The sequence below is a fragment of the Xenopus tropicalis genome, chromosome 5 (assembly GCF_000004195.4).
Source record: "Xenopus tropicalis strain Nigerian chromosome 5, UCB_Xtro_10.0, whole genome shotgun sequence".
NCBI classification, from domain to species: Eukaryota; Metazoa; Chordata; class Amphibia; order Anura; family Pipidae; genus Xenopus; species Xenopus tropicalis.
In genome coordinates this window covers 21,074,329-21,094,999 of record NC_030681.2, presented here as the reverse complement: position 1 = coordinate 21,094,999, position 20,671 = coordinate 21,074,329, and the positions used below count along the sequence as shown (strand labels likewise).

General features: G+C 41.6%; 2 protein-coding genes across 3 annotated transcripts in view; one reads left to right on the top strand and one right to left on the bottom strand.

Annotated features, from left to right (window-relative positions):
- Nucleotides 1-7,298, top strand: part of fbxo11 (F-box protein 11) — a 39,614-nt gene extending 32,316 nt beyond the window's left edge. For both annotated transcript variants that reach the window (XM_012963879.3, XM_012963878.3), the window contains exons 17-23: nucleotides 237-313; nucleotides 1,199-1,342; nucleotides 2,187-2,297; nucleotides 3,503-3,610; nucleotides 5,817-5,925; nucleotides 6,357-6,455; nucleotides 6,541-7,298. In XM_012963879.3, coding sequence (XP_012819333.1) covers nucleotides 237-313; nucleotides 1,199-1,342; nucleotides 2,187-2,297; nucleotides 3,503-3,610; nucleotides 5,817-5,925; nucleotides 6,357-6,455; nucleotides 6,541-6,670 — 778 coding nt within the window. In that variant the 3' untranslated portion in view covers nucleotides 6,671-7,298. The remainder of the gene's footprint in view (nucleotides 1-236; nucleotides 314-1,198; nucleotides 1,343-2,186; nucleotides 2,298-3,502; nucleotides 3,611-5,816; nucleotides 5,926-6,356; nucleotides 6,456-6,540) is intronic.
- A 557-nt stretch (nucleotides 7,299-7,855) lies between these two features.
- On the bottom strand, nucleotides 7,856-20,306 carry msh6 (mutS homolog 6). Its single transcript, XM_002935375.4, has 10 exons — nucleotides 19,851-20,306; nucleotides 18,537-18,739; nucleotides 17,894-18,057; nucleotides 14,575-17,101; nucleotides 13,573-13,844; nucleotides 12,968-13,085; nucleotides 11,961-12,050; nucleotides 11,445-11,599; nucleotides 10,184-10,383; nucleotides 7,856-8,024 (listed from the first exon to the last, which is right to left on the bottom strand). The coding sequence occupies exons 1-10, from the start codon at nucleotides 20,060-20,062 to the stop codon at nucleotides 7,949-7,951; spliced, it is 4,017 nt and encodes a 1,338-aa protein (XP_002935421.3). The 5' UTR covers nucleotides 20,063-20,306; the 3' UTR covers nucleotides 7,856-7,948.
- Between the last annotated feature and the right edge of the window lie 365 nt (nucleotides 20,307-20,671).

Sequence of the window (20,671 nt, the reverse complement as noted above, 5' to 3'; positions counted from 1 at the left end):
TTACCAGCGTGGGGTAGTTTTTGTTGGCCAGGCTACTACCATCTTCCCCTCATTTCCCATGTATCACCCGTGCCTCTTTAAACTTCTCCCATACATTGTACAGAACCAGCCATTCCAGCTGAAATCTATCGCTGACCACTACACTTTATAAAGTCTTAAGCTGCCTTGCAGTGTTATAGTATATAGTTGGAAATGTTGGCTCACAAAGAATACTTCCTTGTTCCATTTGTTTGCAGAACTGGAAGCAACCCTAAAATAAGGCGGAATAAAATCTGGGGAGGACAGAATGGCGGTATACTTGTATATAATTCTGGTAAGTAGCTCTACAGATATATATAATGTATCAAACTCAACAGTAGAAAGCACTCACAGCTACAGCATCAATCAGGTCAGTGATTTATTTCAGCATACCATCTACGCGTTTCGATCACCACAGGATCGTCATCCTGATGACGATCCTGTGGTGATCGAAACGCGTAGATGGTATGCTGAAATAAATCACTGACCTGATTGATGCTGTAGCTGTGAGTGCTTTCTACTGTTGAGTTTGATGTATTATTTTTGTCAGCACCCAGCCTGTGCCCGATACTGGTGAGTGCCGATTCTTTGCAAGACGATATATATAATGTAATATATATATGTGCAGTTTTACTCCATATAGAGAGATCCTTAAAGGAGACATATCCTATAAAAATTAAGAATGTACCAGTGAATTATACTCCTCTTGATATAGAAGGATTGTGCTTTAAAAAGTTGTGTTTATGACACAAAAACACCGCTAGCCTTGCCCACCTGTTCGACTTCCTGCTGGCTGAATTCTCTGGATGAGCGGGGGAGCCAGCGGCCCTCTGTAGGATAGGAACCAATCAGCAGCTAGGCTTACCTGATAGGGAACTGAAGCCTGTCTTTGCTTGTGTGAGTGCAGGGCTGTGATTGGCTCTCCCCCTCCTACTGTGCTTCTGGCAGGGGCCGTTAGGACTCGCCCACCCTTCATTTCACACTGGACAGAGAAGTGATATGATCTATAGGGAGCTCCAATAAAGGGGCCATTTTTACAGAGAGGATTAATTTTTAGCACAAAGTAAAACCAGCACCGTATATTATTCATAAATGCCTACAAAATTAGGGTTTTTCCCATTTATCCAATGTCTCCTTTAAGCAGTAAATAAGTGCTATTTCTTTTCCCTTTCTTGTTCAGGGCTTGGATTTATAGAAGACAATGAAATATTTGATAATGCAATGGCCGGCGTCTGGATCAAAACAGACAGCAACCCAACCTTACGGAGAAATAAAATCCATGATGGAAGAGATGGAGGAATCTGTATATTTAATGGAGGCAGAGGTGATTTGTTTATAGCAACATTTAAAAAGGTTTAGAATTGCTCTGCCCCTTCTGCTTTCTGAGCCCTCTTCATACTGGGCATGCTCACTGCTTCTGCTTCAATTAAAATCAATCATTAGGCTCCTCTTTGAGGTCATCAGAGATGGAGAGAGAAGGGTTTAGAAAGCAAAGGGGGGCAGGGCTTCACACTATACAAGGAACTCTGTAAAAAGCTGCAGTTTAACTGCTTGTAATAGAGAAACAAAATAAATCTGGATGCAGGAAGAAAGGTATGTTATTCTGTGGGTTGTTTGGAATAATTTTAGGGAACTTAAAAATAAAAGGCTTACTTTTTCTTTAATTTGTAGAAGTTTTAAATACATAGTTGGATGTCTTTTGGAAGATTTTGATGTTAGAGAATGACAAATATAAGGATATAATAGCCTGTAATATATACAAAGAATATGTATATGTGGTTTATGCTTTGATATAGTCATAGAACTCCTCTAAAACATTATATATTATAGCAGATATTGTACCCCACTCCAAAGTAAATAGGCCATGGAACTCCAAATATCCTAGGTTTTTTTTTTTTATAAAAAGGTGTGAGTATCTGGAATTCTCTATAGAGAGCAGTCTCTACTGTACACGTTCATTATGAACGAATATAAAGAATATGGAGAAGGCAGACTCCCACACATATACAGTGAAAATGGAAACTCTGCACAATTATCTAAAGTAGAGTATTTATATGGATTAGAGCATTTTACTGAGAGCAACTCGTTTCCCCTAATCTCAGAGCAGCAATGCTGCAGAACAGTCAGGGGTAAGAACTAGAACTTACAGTGATTGTGATTTTCCATAGGACTCCTTGAAGAGAACGACATCTTCCGAAACGCCCAAGCTGGTGTTCTTATCAGCACCAACAGTCACCCAATTTTAAGGAAAAATCGAATATTTGATGGATTTGCAGCAGGTTGGTATATTGTGAAGGGAAATTTATCATAATGGTAACATTTATTGGAGCTTTTTGGCATGCAGAAATTTATTTAAATTACTTCCAGGTTATAAGTAGTGTTAGCTTTCCCTTACTTGTAAATAGTGACTAAGGCCATAGCCTGTGTGCATTGGACATGTGGGTAATGTTTAGCTTGCCCAGATGTTACGGCTTTTGACACCTCTGGATCACATACTGTAGGTGTGGGCAGGTCCTGTTTGGCTGCAACTGGAGACACAGGTTAATGTTTGTTTTGGCAATGTCACTTGTCTGAATGTATATATCTTGTTTATTATAATACTAATACCAGTGGCACTTCTGCACACATTTGCTGTCTTTATAAGGTAATGTATTATTACTGGTACGTACTATAATGGCATACTGAGTTCTGGGCCATTTCCATGTAGACACAGGAATGTTACTTTAGTGTTCCAGCAGGGGGCCTTCCTTATTCAGTAGCAGATGGCTTGAAATGAGTTGTCTTAAAGGATTCTTACTGGACCTACGCACAGATTTTGCCTGTATAATTCAGTCAATTCCCAAACTGAACAATTGCCCAGCAAAACAATTGATGTGGCTGATAATCATGTCATCAGTCAACATGGAATAGTACCCATCTACATTCCTTCCAGTGACCAATTAATCTGCACTAACATAAGGCCAGACTGTCCTAAGAGCGATCAGTTAGACGTAGGGTATTGTCTCTATCTGTGACTAGCATTACGTTTCCCAAAAACAATATGGCAGCTTCCACATTACTATCCTGTAATATGCAAAATATGCAGATGTGCATATTTCAACTCTGTATACAAAAAGCTCTGCCCTCGTATTATAAAATATATAGAGGTAAATCCATAATATAAATTAACAATTCGCCATTAAAAGGGATGACAATTCGTAAATCCTAACATGGAATTCTAATTGCTGCCTTTTTACAAAAGAAACTTCCAGTGCAGTGCCAATGCTGCAAAACTAAAATTGGTTTTTCTGCCTTCTCTAAAGCATAAGAGCTGCCTGATGTAGCCGGGGGGCACTGGGGGCCTGGATATATGGGGGGGGGGGGGGGGGGGGAAATTGGCAACTGTATCTGATCCTGGGATTGGCACAGCAGAATGAGGAGATTATCCTAGTTTGTGTGCACAATTCGGTCTCCATATTTAATTCCCCTATCTTTATCCTTTAAGGTATTGAGATTACAAATCACGCCACAGCAACACTTGAAGGAAATCAGATCTTCAACAATCGTTTTGGAGGGTTATTTCTAGCATCTGGTGTCAACGTTACCATGAAAGGTATTTACTGCTCACCTGGTGTGCCTTCTCACTCTTCCATAGATCTGCTGGAAAGTTTAACTGGAATTCTTGCCTATGGGCTGTGGCACACAGTACATTTCCCCCACCATTGCGCTCACATGGGAAATGGTGGCATCAAAATATCCCTTTCTGCTGAAGCAGGAGCTTCTAAGCCTGCTTCCGCCTTACACATTACCTGTATACAGTGGAGGAAATAATTATTTGACCCCTCACTGATTTTGTAAGTTTGTCCAATGACAAAGAAATGAAAAGTCTCAGAACAGTATCATTTCAATGGTAGGTTTATTTTAACAGTGGCAGATAGCACATCAAAAGAAAAATCGAAGAAATAACTTTAAATAAAAGATAGCAACTGATTTGCATTTCATTGAGTGAAATAAGTTTTTGAACCCTCTAACAAAAAAAGACTTAATACTTAGTGGAAAAACCCTTGTTTGCAAGCACAGAGGTCAAACGTTTCTTGTAATTGATGACCAAGTTTGCACACATTTTAGGAGGAATATTGGTCCACTCCTCTTTGCAGATCATCTCTAAATCCCTACGGTTTCGAGGCTGTCTCTGTGCAACTCTGAGCTTGAGCTCCCTCCATAGGTTTTCTATTGGATTAAGGTCCGGAGACTGACTAGGCCACTCCATGACCTTAATGTGCTTCTTCTTGAGCCACTCCTTTGTTGCCTTTGCTGTATGTTTTGGGTCATTGTCGTGCTGGAACACCCATCCATGACCCATTTTCAGTTTCCTGGCAGAGGGAAGGAGGTTGTCGTTCAGGATTTCATGATACATGGCTCCGTCCATTTTCCCGTTAATGCGAATAAGTTGTCCTGTGCCCTTAGCAGAAAAACACCCCCAAAGCAAAATGTTTCCACCCCCATGCTTGACGGTGGGGACGGTGTTTTGGGGGTCATAGGCAGCATTTTTCTTCCTCCAAACACAGCGAGTTGAGTTAATGCCAAAGAGCTCTATTTTGGTCTCATCAGACCACAGCACCTTCTCCCAGTCACTCACAGAATCATTCAGGTGTTCATTGGCAAACTTCAGACGGGCCTGCACATATGCCTTCTTGAGCAGGGGGACCTTGCGAGCCCTGCAGGATTTTAATCCATTGCGGTGTAATGTGTTTCCAATGGTTTTCTTGGTGACTGTGGTCCCTGCTAATTTGAGGTCATTAACTAACTCCTCCCGTGTAGTTCTAGGATGCTTTTTCACCTTTCTCAGAATCATTGACACCCAACGAGGTGAGATCTTGCGTGGAGCCCCAGAGCGAGGTCGATTGATGGTCATTTTGTGCTCCTTCCATTTTCGAACAATCGCACCAACAGTTGTCACCTTCTCTCCCAGCTTCTTGCTAATGGTTTTGTAGCCCATTCCAGCCTTGTGCAGGTCTACAATTTTGTCTCTGACATCCTTGGACAGCTCTTTGGTCTTTCCCATGTTGGAGAGTTTGGAGTCTGCTTGATTGATTGATTCTGTGGACAGGTGTCTTTTATACAGGTGACTAGTTAAGACAGGTGTCCTTAATGAGGTTGACTAATTGAGTAGAAGTGTCTAACCACTCTGTGGGAGCCAGAACTCTTAATGGTTGGTAGGGGTACAAAAACTTATTTCACTCAATGAAATGCAAATCAGTTGCTATCTTTTATTTAAAGTTATTTTTTCGATTTTCCTTTTGATGTGCTATCTGCCACTGTTAAAATAAACCTACCATTGAAATGATACTGTTCTGAGACTTTTCATTTCTTTGTCATTGGACAAACTTACAAAATCAGTGAGGGGTCAAATAATAATTTCCTCCACTGTATGTCTATTAAATCCTGTGTGTGCATATTTGTATGCACTCTTAACTATGCTGGGTAGTGGAGCAACAGTTATGGAAGGTTTATATCCCCTTTACAAGTGATTATGGTCAGTACCAAACTTGTTAGAGCAGGCTTGCAAGTCTTCTCCTTACAGGAGGGGGGTTCCCTGTCTCTAAAGTGTAGTGAACACCATGATTGTATTATGGGGGTAATAAACTGTATGGCTTAAGCAGTCATGGTATATAGATTGAGAAAATACATGGGAGAATATATCTGTCTCCCAGATCGTACAGTTACCCCGAACTGGTTACTATTGTGTGTTTAAATGCTTTGCAGAAAGGGACCCTATACAGATCAGTGCTAATTATGTCATTTTAACCTACTTACAGATAATAAAATATCCAACAATCAAGATGCCATAGAGAAAGCAGTCAGTAGAGGCCAGTGTTTATATAAGATATCAAGTTATACCAGCTATCCAATGCATGACTTCTACAGGTAAAGTATCCACTGTCTTGTTTATCTGATGATGCAGTAGGAAAGCAGCACTAGGCACAACCCTATTCTTGCTGCAGCCGTGTCTGTGTTCAGGTCTAGAAGCTGCCATCCTGCATGCCTCAGTTGTTGCCCATGTATATTGCCTTATCAAATAAAAAGCCTTTCCTGCTTTACGAACGCACTCTTATGAGCTTTGTATCTAGTAGAAGAGGGCTGTGTGCTGGATGTGGCCCTGCAGGAGATTTGTGTAGCCCAAAGATACTTGTATAATGAATACATGTCCCAGTAATAGGAAAGTTTGTTGGGCAGGACTGCTCTAGAGCCCAGTGCTATGAGAACTTTTACTGATTATTTGGCAGGGAATAAAATTCTGCACAATTTGATTGTTTAAATGTGATTTTATATATTGTTACTTTTCTTCCTGTTTCCAGATGTCACACCTGCAACACCACAGACCGCAATGCCATCTGTGTCAACTGCATCAAGAAGTGCCACCAAGGGCACGACGTAGAGTTTATTAGACATGATAGGTAGGTACACAACTTACGCACAACCCCTTTCTCCTTTTATCTGTAACGAATTTCAATCCTAATTATGTTCCCCAATTCTTTCTAGGTTTTTCTGTGACTGTGGGGCCGGAACACTGTCCAATCCGTGTACATTAGCCGGAGAGCCAACCCATGATACAGATACACTATATGACTCTGCTCCACCTATAGAATCAAATACTTTGCAACACAACTGAATGAACTCCTTTTTGATGGGAAAGTCCTGCCATTCTAACCCGTAAAGACTTTTTCTTTGGAGAAATTGAAAATTGCCCATTTGTGCGAGACTTTGATGTTGAGATTCTGAATTTCAACATGCCAAAAACAAGAGGAAGAGATGGACGAGGCAATATATTGACTCAGGATTAAAAAAAAAGGAAGGAATGGGCTTTTTGTTTTTTTTTTTTAACATTACTCTGCTAAAGATGTGCAAGATGGACAGAAGAAAAGAGAAATAAGCTACAGTTGTGTACAGGCGCCACCCACTGGTGTTGTTGCGAGTAGCAGCGAGAAAGGCAGTCAATTGGCAGTCGTACTACAGATGGGCAGTCAGTGCTGCCTTTATGGACATGGGTACCAATTGCTTTTGTAACATGGTTAAATGTGAGCTAGCACTTCTCCAATTTCTTTTGATTTTTTTTTTTTAACATTTATTCAGATTGAGATATTTTAATGCTTTAATCTCATGTAGTTTTTTTTTATTTCAAGCAAAACTTTATTGTACTTGAATGCGTCCTGTTAGCACACCATAGACTTGCTGTAAATTGTACTCATGTCCCCAGTATCTACGTTCTTTCTATGAAAGAGAAAAACACTAATCTTTAAATCCAGCAATTTTTCTGGTTATCTTTTGAAAAAGTTAGGATGTTGTCTCCTTTCCTCTTGTGGCCCCTGGATCAGTCTTCATATACAGACCAGCTTGGCTAATAAAGCGTTGGCTGTAGGAGATATTTATGAAATGCACTGAAGCTGTGTATATGGATGCTTCCATCCCTTACTGTGAGGACTTGGCCGGTGGTTAGACCCTTAGAGTTTACTGTACAAAATACAAATGCTCCATTATTGCTGTTCAGATTTTTTTGAACAGTGTAGACCTTGTTTAAGTGCTGGGAATATAGAGATTTCCTGATATGATGAAGCTGAGACAAGCATATTACATACAGCCCTATACCCGTTCCATTGCTTTCTGTTTTTCCCCCCCATTTCTATGTATTGGTGACAGTGGGTAATCAAACAGCCTGAAAGTGTATGCATGTACCATAACATCTAGACTTAATATATTGTGGAGTATTCAATAACCATTATGTAGAGGGTAGGTATGAATTTAAACAAACAAAAAAAAAAGTTTAATTTCCTAGGGAAGAAAAAAAATGGAAATATGGTCATTTTTAAAAAATAAAGTTTATTAGATCATACCCGTGTGGAACGCAGCCTTGTGAATAAACACACACAAACAGCAGTGGCATTGGGACATGTTATTGGAGCACCTTCAGCAGGTTATGGAGCACTTGGCCATCAGAGGAAGGGTTGTCCAGCAAGAGATTCAGCTCTCTGCAATGAAGAGGCAATTTATAAGAAGCAGCATTTTACTGAATTCCAAAGAATAGAAATTGTCTAAAGGTGGCTGATAGAAGCTGCAGACTTAATCTTATAGGCCTACCCAACCGTGATCTACCAGCTTAGGGAGGGGAGAACCACACCAGCAGTGTAGACCCCATTACTTTCTGACTGTTGGCTCAGGGGCCAAACCATCCGATCATCACAATATGGCCCAGTGTGTTAGTAGCCAGATAGAAATAGATCCTCTTCTATTGCCCACTCACACAACCATTACAGGCAGCTGAAGTGATTGGCTACAGAGCTCCTTAAGTATCTGATATTAAACGGTCTTTTATTGTAAGATTATTAGGAAGCCCCCTAAGAAATGTTGTATTTTATTTAAGTGGCAAGTCTATTCATGGGCCCTGTAATATTTATGTTCTTTTAAACCGCGAACGTGGATTTAATTCATGCAGACTTTCTGGGTAGGTGTGCTTATGTACAGCGCATATACACAGCAGCTGTGGCAGGATTTTTATGTATTTACCTGTAGGATTTCATGCTGTGAGTGAAGATGAAGCTACAAGTGAGGGCCTGTGTCCTGGCACTGACAGTACCCCACCCTAACACTGTTACAGCAAACAGTTGGTGCAAGTGATAGTAACAGATGCTTCATAAATGGAGAATTGAAACCAAGTTCTACAGCCCTGGACACTTGTGACTTATGAATTATTTTTAACATGGGCCTTTAATTTTTGGGTCTGAACCAATTTTCCAGTAGCTCACAACCCCAGCTTATTTCAATGTATATTTGACATTGTGTTCTTCTCAACCAATGAGAACACCTTAATTTGTTCCACAGAACAGATCAGTTTTATACATAGGTGATATTTCTTTTTATTCATTGCAATCTTCAGACTGTCCTGACTGTTGTAAATATTAAACAAATTGTACATTATATTTAATAAATGCAACTATGTAGGTAAAGGCAAAACTGGTTTTAAGTCCTGCATCCATCACTGTACAATGCCCCATGTAAGGGTGGGCACAAGTCTTTCAACAAATCACCATTTTTACAGTATCCATTGCATGCAGAGTTAGAGAAATACTAGCCAACAACCTGCTTCCAGCCATGCTTTTCCTTTCAGTGCTTATTTCCCATAGAAACAACAGTTGGTGCACATGATATATTTGCATGCTTTACTCAAGTGGATCATTTGGATACTAAATAACATTTGGCTCATGGAGGTTCTATTTCAGGTACATTGTTTGCATGCGTACAACCAAGAGTGTAAACTCTAAGAACTACCAGCTCTGAAATCTTAGGCTGATGGCAAGCCGAAAATAGCTTGCTGAAAATATTGCCCTACGCCTCCTACATGTGCCTGCGCCCAAATGATGAGATCCGCTCTGGTGCAGGCACATGTAGCCAAAATACGCGAAAGAATGCAAAATCTCACGTTTTGATGCATGTGCCTGCACCCGAGCGTCTCTCATTCATTCGGGTGTAGACACATGTAGGAGATGTAGGGCGATATTTTCAGCAAGTGCTTTTCAGCTTGCCGAAAATATCTGCCCTACGCCTCATCTGCCATCAGCCTAATATGCTCACCCTTGGCTGGACAAAAATAGACAATGCTTACTAAAGAAGAAAAAAAAAAAAAAAACCACACCGGGCCATGTGAGTGATCCTCTTCCTTTGCACTGGCTGTGCCACACTTTATAAAAAAAAAAAGCTGGGTTTGCAGTGTAAGGAAGAGGACCCCTGGATGTGCCAAGCTCTGGGATGTTAGCAGAGCAGTTCTCTGCTGTTACTTTTCCCTACATGCTCCACCTAGTGGCAGAATCTTGCATTCTGGATAACTCCACTTACTGATTTCAAAGTCTCTTGCTTGCGTCAGTCAAATTAGGGGCATGGGGCAGGGAATTAAAAAAACAGAACAACAAACCTTTTTCATGTGCCGTTAAAGCAATAATAAAAGGAAATCATTGGATGCTGCTCACATAAAATTACCCAGACCCGACGTATCCACTGACAGTGAATAACTTACTTACAGTGAGTATGTTAAAGTGACCAGTTCAGGGGGGTGAGCAATTATTTACCAGCACATCTGCTTCACTTTGTTATCCACCCATTAAACATGCTGAAAAAAAAACCCAACAAACCCTACCTGAAGAGCCTGAGGGAAACCGTAATGCTTTCAAATTCTCTTGCTTTTTGGTGGCCAACCTGGATAATTTCATCAGGAATGTGAGCCAGCCTTGCAGCATTAAATCCATAGCTTTTAGGACAAGCTCCTTTAATGAACTTGTAAAGGAACGTGATGGTCTCCTGGCTTGGATCCTCGCACTCATTTTCCACCATGCATGCCTAAACGGACAGGGAAAGAAGTTAAGATATAACCTTAACATTATAAACATCTCTGCTACTTACTCCATGGAATACTATCTTCTCATGGCAAATATTTTTTTAGCAGTAGTCTATTTTCGGATTCGCCTGAATCCTTTGTAAAGGATTCAGCCAAATACCACATTGAATTATAATTTACATATGTAAGTTAGGATACAGAAGGGTTGAAGATTGCCATGTATACTTCCTTGTTTATTTGACAAAGTCACTTTATTCTAAGGTTTCAGATTGGGCCAGGAGTGTGGATTTGGCCGAATCCTACATTCGGTGCATCCCTACATAATCAGCCAGGGCAGTTCAACTCCCCACTTGGTTGTGTAGACGTGAGTTTAGGCCAGTGAAAGTGAAGTACTTGGGTGGGTTAAACCAAGCAAATATTAGTAGGGCTTACTTAGAGATCTAAGGCCATGGCTGGTGTAGCTAGTGTGCAAAATCCTAAAAATAACCAATATGACAAAGCAAGTACATGTATATGACCCATAATCCAGAATGCTCAGGACCAATGGTATTCCAGATAAGGGGTCTTTTCGTAATTTGGATCTCCATGCCTTAAGTCTACTAAAAAAAATCAATAAAACATTAAACACAATAGGATTGTTTTGCATCCAATAAGGATTATTTATATCTTAGTTGGGATTAATTACAAGGTACTGTTTTATTTCTACAGAGAAAAAGGAAATCTGTTTTAAAATTCTGAATTATTTGATTAAAATGGAGTCTATGGGAGACAGGCTTTCCGTAATTCAGAGCTTTCTGGATAACGGGTTTCCGGATAAGGAATCCCATACCTGTATTTCTGAAAGCTCAAGCTGTAAAAGTCACATAAAAGAAAAATATCTGTACAGCCAAGCACATTCACAATGCCAAAGCATTAGCCTGGCAGGCAATACAGACAGAACACCATGCCTTTGCCAGCTTCAGAAGGCCCCAGCATGAACAATCCAATAATGAAGTTCATTAAGGGGACACAGTTTGAATTTATGATTGGCCCACAAGTACTTGAGTCACTGCGCAGTACTTACCATGTGCCCAAGGCGTACAGCCTGGCTGTGAGAGTAATCCTCCACCAGAGAGTGGTAGTGTGTAGAGAATAAAGTTCGGCATTTGACACTTTGAGAAAGTTCCTTAACAACCGCACTGGCTATAGCTGTACCATCAAAGGTAGCCGTGCCTCTTCCTAAGGAAGGAAAATAAAGGAAAAAATAAAAATGAATGTTTGTTTTACTGTAGAATGTGTCCTCCAGAGATCACCTTCATTGGTCATGGATTGTCATGGTTGGCTCAGGTCAAAAGGCTATGTTTGTGCTCAAGTGGGCAGCACCCACATTTAGCTATACACCCCAACTTCACTGTCTACTGATTAACAGCCCAATTAATAGCATCATAGGGTAGCTGTTAAAGGCAGAGTAACAAAAAAAATAAAATAAAAAATAACGGTGTTTTGAGTCTACATACTTGCTAGAGGGCTAGTGGTATTCCTGCTTACTGAACACAGCAGAGGCCACTAGGAAGTTTTCACAAATATGAATAACACTCACCAAGTTCATCCAGAAGCACAAGGGAATGTTCTGTTGCATGCTGCAGGATGCTAGAGGTTTCACTCAATTCCACAAAAAATGTGCTTTCACCTAAAATTTAATGTAATTTATTACCACAAAGCAATGATATTTTGACCTTCTGACCAAAGAACTCCATAACAAACAGTTCAGCTTCCCCTCAACACTGAAATTCTTACTTTTTTTTTTTTATTAATGCAATTATACAGTTTATTTGTACCCAGTCACCATCCATACTGAGGACCTCATCTTTTCAAGTAGGGGGCTCATCTGTAGAGTCAAACTGCAGTCTGAAACACCCAAGAATTAAAAAATCTGAGCCATCATTAAAGCCTGCTTTCTGCTCCATGTCTGCAAGCCTTTTTACAGGCACAGCAATGGCCTGTCAGTGTATATACAGGGGTGGATTTCGGGGTATTGCATATTTGCAACAGCAGAGCAAATAAACCACTAGCCTAAATGGAACAAAAAAGGTTTTTCCCTGTATATATTTAAAAAAAATAAATAAAAATAATAACGACATTAAAAAGTTGCTAAGAATTGGCCATTCGATAACATACTAAAGGTTAACCTAAACTATGGGCAGCACCACTAGGAAGCAGAAAGCACAAGCATGTTAGCCAGTTTGGGAGAAATAGAAGTTTGAATGCTTAATTAATTATCACTGGATAATTGCATGTATGAAGGCTTTTGTGAGCAAGGCCCTCTCTTCCTAGTTTTTACTGTAACTAAACTATTGTACCCGTTTTATAAATTAATATAATAAATGAATGTAAAGCACTGCGTAACTAAATGGGGACGCTGAGAAGGAAGAGCAAGGTAGGCCCAAACTTGCAAGGGATGAGCAAAATATGATCCAAGGGGGAAGCATAAAACAGGGGACGCTGAAATCAATCATCAAGAAAAAGGCCAATATAGCAGCTCAGCTTCAGACACGTTATACACAAGTCACTGCACAACAGTTTCAAATAAAACATATTTGGTGCTACCTGCCATGATTCGGTCAGATGCACCCAGTCGTGTAAACACCCGGTCTACGGGAGTCAGTCTGCAAGACTCTGCCGGCACGTAACATCCCAGCTGTGCCATAACAACCTGGAGACCTGCCTGAAATAACAAAGAACATGGTTATTTTGTTTCCACAAAAGCCTATTGCACTAAATTATAAAAAAAAAATAATACTGGATATACAGAATGGTGTTAAGTAACAACTTGTGCCCTGCGCTGACTTCAAGATGATCTGTCAAGCAACTGACATTTTCAGATTTAAGGCAGCTACAAAAATGGAGCAATTAGTCTTTTTGAAACACAATTAGTCCATTTACCAAGTATTGCAGTTAGTGCAATAGTGGTTTCTAGGGGAAATATTGCTGGCTACCAATCATGCTGCACAGCTCTGTATTTTAAGTAACAGTATGGGAGAATAGGGCTGTTCTTGAAAAGGTCTTTGCTGTAGTTGGGGAGAGAGAAGGCGGCCAGTGCAGGGGCCCCTGGTTAAAATTTTTAAAAGGGAACAAATGTAAAACACAATCCCATTGGAACCAATTTTTTTTTTTTTAACTTGGGTATAACGTTATAAAATGTATGCATTTACCTGTCTCAAAAGGGTTGACTTTCCTCCCATGTTTGGCCCTGTGACAAGCACACAGTGAGCTTCATCGCTGCTGTCATCAGAGTCCTCCTCCTTACAGCCAATGAGAATGTCATTTGGAATGAAATCATCCCCAAAAAAGGTTTTTGTAATGCAGGGATGTCGAGAACCTTTCAGCTCCAAAAATGGCAAATGGTTGTCCTGTAGCACAATCACCGGTCTGCAGACTGGCCCGTCACCACCTTGGCTGTACTGAGATAAACTTATGAGGACATCTGTTGCCAAAAATGAAATAAAATGTTAGAGCATCAACCAATACTTTCTCTACTGAAGAGATTTTCTTTCTATTACTATCAACGAAAGTGTATTTCCTGTGTGGGAGGTTCTCCCATCTCTGATCTTTCAAGTCCCTGGGTCAGTATTACCTAGGTGGACCTATCTATTCTCATCTCTAGGGTACATTGTCTTGGGGAGCTTTTCATGTAAAATGTCTACTATAAGGGTGAAGACACACTGAGCTACAAGTAGCAGCTACTTTTTCCACAGCTACTAAACTCCAGAAAATATCCTGCCATAGACAATACCGAGCATTGCCTCTGCTAAAACACACGTAGAGACAATTATCAGTAAATGATCAGCACTGTCTATTTTAGTAGCCACAACAAGTAGCTGTTACTAGTAGCTCTGCATCACTATTTCATTTCATCCCCCCAATCATGATAAACTAATGAAGGGTAATCAACTATGACACAGACGAACCTGAGGTTTCTTGCAAAGCCTGAATGCGTAGCTCCAATGTGCTAAGCAACATAACTCTTCTGGGACCATGAAACCAAGAGCTTAGCTCTTACTATGCATCACTAAACTCTACCAAAATGGGGTTACTACCTTTATTTACACACAGTGTTAAAAATAAACAAAAAATGCAAATCAGCAGCTAGCTCAGTACACCTGCAGTATGGTTCACTATTTACACACTAAATTTTATGCACAGTCAGTCCTCACCTAATACCGCAAAGCATTCCACAGCAGTCTGCCATTCTTTGTAGTTTTTATCAAAGTTATAGAAGAGCCTCCTCATACAGTCTTTAAGAGCGGCATCCCGCCGTTCCTCTGCGTTCGCGAGGTCTCCAAACATCTTTTCAATTGCTTTAGTCCAATAGCGCTTGTATCCTTTTTTTGTCGATTTTAATTCATACTCTTCCGGCAGGTTACGCTCTGTAACACTCTCGGGAATTTCCATTTGGTATCGGTTCTTGGCCGTCCCCCAGTAGACGACAGTTTTACAGCTGAGTCGTTTGCGCTGTTTATCCAAATACTCGTTAAGATCTTGTTCTGTGGTTTTGATATCTTTCAATGCTTCATCGTAATCCGGATCAAAACCCACTTTAGGAGTGATCACACCAGTCTTGCGCGCTTTCTCGTGATCAAAAGAAGTATCCCATCTCTTCAGCTCTGCCGATAGGTCAGGGAAGTGTCCCTGGGGAGTTTTACCTTTAATACTTACAATTTGTTTCAGTATACTTGACTTAAAGTTAGCAGCAGCATCTTCCAGAATACTGATCACTTCTCTCATGACTTTAAACCCCTCCAGAGCAGATAAGAAATCTGCAATCTTCTTCTTGCTGTAAGCGATTTCCTCGTACATTACAGCCCTGCTATCTGGATGGTTCTGGCTTTTAAGTGGGGAACCGATACTGTGAATTTTGCTCAGCAGCCTCTCTAGATCAGGGAGTTTCTTTAGGAGATCACTAACTTCAGACACTTTATCAGGAAGGTCCATGAGATCTTCCACTGCGTTTAAACGATCATTAATGGAGAAGGGATTACAAAGAGGGGCGCACAGCCACTGTTTTAAGAGACGCTTCCCAAAGGGTGTAGAGCATGTGTCCAGCTTTTCTAACAGTGTCCCTTCTGTAGAACCATTTGTTCCATTCTGGAGAATTTCCAGATTTGTAAGTGTTACTCCATCAAGAACCATGCGCTGACTCGTCTTGGCAAAGAAACTACTTGAAGCCTGGGCTTTTTCTATGCCCGTATCCACAGGAATGTATTCTTCAAAGTTTGCCATAGAGAGCAGCTCTTGGTCAATAAGACATTTCTTAAGGTAATATATACATGCTCCAAGCGCTGAAAGAGCCAATTCACTCTTTTCGCCAGGAGTAAGTGCTAAAGAGTCATTTTCTGAAGTCAAGTTTTTCAAAACTGTTGGCAAGTTGCCACTGCCAGGTTGAAAATCTTTTTCAAAGTAAGCTTCTTCAGCTAAAGTTTTCAGTGTTTTGAATGCATCCCAAAACTGAGATGTAGGCTGCAGGCTTTCCTGAATGGAAGTTGACAGACAGCTCTTCAAAACTTTCTTTGTATCTGAAGAAGGGTTGCCTTTCTCAAACAAGATCTGAATTGGAGGGAAATGGGCTACCAAAGTTCTAAACCTCGAACAATGGCGGTCATCTTCAAACTGACCTACGTGAAATTTCCCTACAGAGGTGTCCACAAAAGAAACACCATATATTCTTCTTTGACCAGAGGAATCATCCATTTTCTCTTTGAAGCACAGAAGATACTTACTATGGCTTTCAGACGGATTGCCATCTAAAACACTGTAAGTCTGAGTCCCTTTAGTAATGATCCTGCATATTTCTCTTCTTACAACCCTGTCAAATTTACTTGGATGTGACATTGACTTGCACCGGACTTCCATCATCTCTGGAGTTTCCGTCTGCTCCACTCTGGCTACTTTGTATCCTTTCTGTACGAGAACATCGGAAAATCGTCCAAAAGCAATCTCTGGAAAGCCAGAATGAGCCCATGCGCCTTTCATGAATGTCAGGCCCAACTCGTTGACCCCAATGACAGCATCCATGTGATAAAGTTCATAAAACTTGCCAACCTTATAAAAGATAACCGTATCAAAGTTCTGAGATTTAAGCTGCCACCATTTTCTCATGCCTGGAGTGCATTTATTAAGGAAGTCATCTGGGACATACAAGGTGCTTGGGTCGTAATCAGCATCGTTCTGCTTTTTACGTTTAAGATCCTTCCTTCTCCCATCTTGCAGCCAATCAAACTTTTCATGGTCCCATACAGAAACACTGCCAGTCCCGCCAGCATTTGTCTGTGATTCGAAAGACTCGGGAGCAGAGAAGGAAGATAACTTTAACTTGGCCTCTGCAGACACATTGCTTGCTCTTTTGGGGGTTTCTGAAAGTTCATCTTGCAAGCGCTTTTTTGGGCCAGTTGGTTTGTCAGGATTCCCTCTTTTACGCTTTAAAGGGACCTTGACTGGGCTATCTTCTTCAGTTTCAGAATCAGGTTCTGACAGTTTAGCTTCATCCACCCCACTACTGGCCTCATCACTACTAGCACTGTCTTCTGGCTTGAATTCATCATCAGAGCCTTCATTATCACTGTCTGACTCTATCGTAATCCTTCTTCTTTTGGGTTTGCCATTCTTTTTACTCTCCCGAACTGGCTGCCTTTTTTTTACGTCTTCTGCTTCATCGTGACTTGCAGAAGAGCCCTCATCTTCAAGCTACGTGGGTCAAAAAAAAAAAAAAAAAAAAGATATATAGGGTGTGGACAAATCTGGTACATTCAGAAGCTCATGCAAAAGTTTATCCAAAAATCAACTTAATATTAATTACATTTAAACTTTTATATGTTTGCTAGTGCAGTGTGCCAGCCCTATCCTAATCTTTGTCCAGTCTGTAAGGGCTCTGGCACACGGGGAGATTAGTCGCCCGCGACAAATCTCCCTTGTCACGGGCGACTAATCTCCCCGAACTACCATCCCACCGGTGAACATGTAAGTCGTATGGATGTAAGGATAGTACACGCTGCGCAGGCAATTTCGGCAAATCGCCGAAGTTGCCTCGCGAGGCATTTTTGGCGATTTGCCAAAATCGCGTCGCCGCGTGAGCCATCCCACCGGCGACTTACATTTTCGCTGGTGGGATGGCAGGTGATGGCAACTCGGGGAGATTAGTCGCCCGCGAACAGGGAGTTTTGTCGCGGGCGACTAATCTCCCCGTGTGCCAGATCCCTAATTCATATGCAGTAACCACAGAGCATTTATAAAGTGTCAGAATTAAGATTTGCAAATAATCCAAGATCACTTGTATCACAAATTGTGTTGTTCCACAATATTGTTGTTTTCACGAATGCAATTACTATTAATCACATAATATATTTACATTATCCTTCACACAGTGCTGACCTATACCTTAGCAGTGATTATACGACATTGACGGCAGTCCCTTCCCCGGTGGAGCTTACAATTTAGGTTATCTTCCAAGAACCAAATTAACAGACTATAAACAGTTACCTCCATATCCTCTTCCGAATCTGATGGTTCCATGCACACAGCCAATTCAAGGCGCTTTTGCTTGTCTTGTGCCATGGCATCATCTGCCATTTTTATTGCTTTTCTTATTTCTGGCTTGGTACTAAAAAAAAGACCACCTTTTTGGGCTTCGGCAGCAGTGGAACCTTTGAAGGGGAAAAGAAAAAATGAACACAACGCGTCACGATGAAACAGTTCCAACAGCAGTGGATTTGCCAGTAAATTCTGAGTTTAAGAGGGCAGCTATTATATTACTGCATGTGAATAATGCCTCACAAGTAATAAGGCAGCCCCAAAAAAATGTAAAAACACAAGCATGCTGAAGGATTCTAATATAAAATAAAAATTAGCAAATACACTACCCTCATAAACACAGCATTAAATATGGCAGTTACCGTCTTTTCTACAGAAGTCTCCTAATTATATTCTTCTTATATGGCCATTTTATATTTCAAGATACACCGTATCAGCGCATGATTCTTAGATTGTGCCAGTCCTTGCAAATGGAGCACCTCTGAGCTTAATATTCCAAAATTTAAACAATTTGTAAATACCAATTAAAAAAGTTTTCTACAAGAACTGAAAAACGGAATACTAAATGGTACTGGAAGTATAATATAATTACCAGAGAAAGGCTTCATATATTTTGCTCCAACCCATCCTCTTGTAGGGCTGTCATCAAAAAACTGGACATGGATATTAAGGGACTTTCCCTTGCCCCTTAGATGAGTGTCTTCTTTTGGGTGGTTGTAAACCAAAGAGGGCCACCATGGATGACCAGGCATTTTGGCCCAAACTAGGTCTCCAGGGTTGAAGTCACTGACAGCGCTGTAAAGAATGGGAATTAAAACAATAGTTACATATGTGTGTGTGTATATCTTGTACCTGTACCCCAATGATCCCCCACCAGTGGCTCAGGGGTTACATGTTGCTCCCCAACCCCTTGGATGTTGCTCTCAGTGCCCCCAAACCAGGGAGTTATTTTTGAATTCCTGACTTGGGGGCAAGTTTTGGTTGAATAAAAACAAGATTTCCTACCAAATAAAGCCCCCTGTAAGCTGATAGTGTGCATAGAGGCCCCTAATAGCCAATCACAGCCCTTATTTGGCTCCTCCATGAACTTTTATGGTGCTTGTGTTGCTCTCCAAGTCTTTTTACATTTGACTGTGGCTCACGAGTAAGAGGGGTTGGGGACTCCTGCTTCCATTCTGACCAAATTCATCTATTGTAGGGAGTAAGGTAAAAGTTCAGCAGAACATGGGCTACAACTTAGATATTGTCTCATCGATCAACCTCAAATCTTAACTTTGAGGGGGAGACAGATTACACTGTTCCTATCTGGTATATGGCCAACCCTCCTGGCCAATGCAGTGTAAAATAGCCAAACATCATGTTCTGCCTGTACCCCCCCCCCCAAAAAAAAGCAATTATTAGCACCTAATCTACCCCAAGCAGGGCAACTAGTCCAGATCTGGTTGGCTGAATCCTCAATAACACCCACAGGAACAGGTTATTAAAGGGGAATGCACCCCAAAACAATTCCCCCTTCCACATTGCAAAAGAAAGTAATAGTAACCAACCAATGGGTAATAACTACACATTTCCCACTGTCAGTGTTTGTAAATGGAATTGCTATTGAAAGGAACAAATCTTCCCAGAGATACTCTGCACTGCTGGTTCTGACTTACCAACCAGAAGCTAGCTGATGAACAGACACGGAGAACTGATTTCTGCTACATTGTTTCAGGAGTCAGAACCAGAGAGGGGCAATGAGAGGCAGCTTACAGGAGCCATAACGTTTACAAAAGGTTGGCAATGAATGTATATGGGACATGCAGTCCCTAATGGGAGGGGCGGGGCCAATGCCCACTCGGTGCCAATCAATGACCCTAATGGACAGACCTGGCACCAAGCCCAACATGAGGGCCGTTGCCCGTACCTGGGTGCGGCAGACCGGGGAGCTTTCCCTCCATGAGCCCGGCCTGGAGTCCCCCTTTCCTTGGCCCCCTCTTTAGGTGAAGAGCTGGACTTCTTGCCCCCAGAGGAGGGAACATCGGCCTCGGTTGGGGAAGAGGCTTTCCCGGACTTGGTGCTGCTGGAGATAGGGGGGGACTTGTGGAAGAAGCTGAACAGGGTCTTTTGCTTTGACATGGCGGGACACCAGTCAGCACAGCCAGCAGGCACCGAGCACTTCCAACCCGCACTGCTCTCTGAAACTTGGCGCTGGCGGGAAAAACTACTTGGCAGAGACCCTACGGCAACCAGACGGGCAGCCAATCAGCAACCTCAAACAAACAGGGTAGGCGGATACATTAAAGAGTAAGCGGCTGTCCTTAAACTACAATTCCCAGCAACGCTTTCCTTTGAAATAAAGGTAAAGGGGCTTCGGGGGTTGTAGTGAATGACGCTAAGTCCCTTAGACGCGCTACTAGTAAAGCTCAAGGCCAGCCAATCAGCTTCATTAGTCAAATTGTATGGGCGGGAGTTTTAATGCCAATATAAGCTGTACCTAAACTACAGTTCCCGTCAACTGTTATCATTGAAATACCTGTGGGGGAATATAGGGGCTTGTAGTTCGGCGCTGACGCCGTGACGCAAGCGAGAAGGGGGCGGGAAGAAGCAACACGTGTAGTCCGCCGTATTGTTATGGCAGGGTTCCCTCAGGGTGTTGCTCTGTAGCACTTCATGGAGGCAGATGTGGGGTTGCAGAGGGAGCGGCTGTAAGCCAACGCGGCTGCGCATTTGAGCGCTCTGACTGAG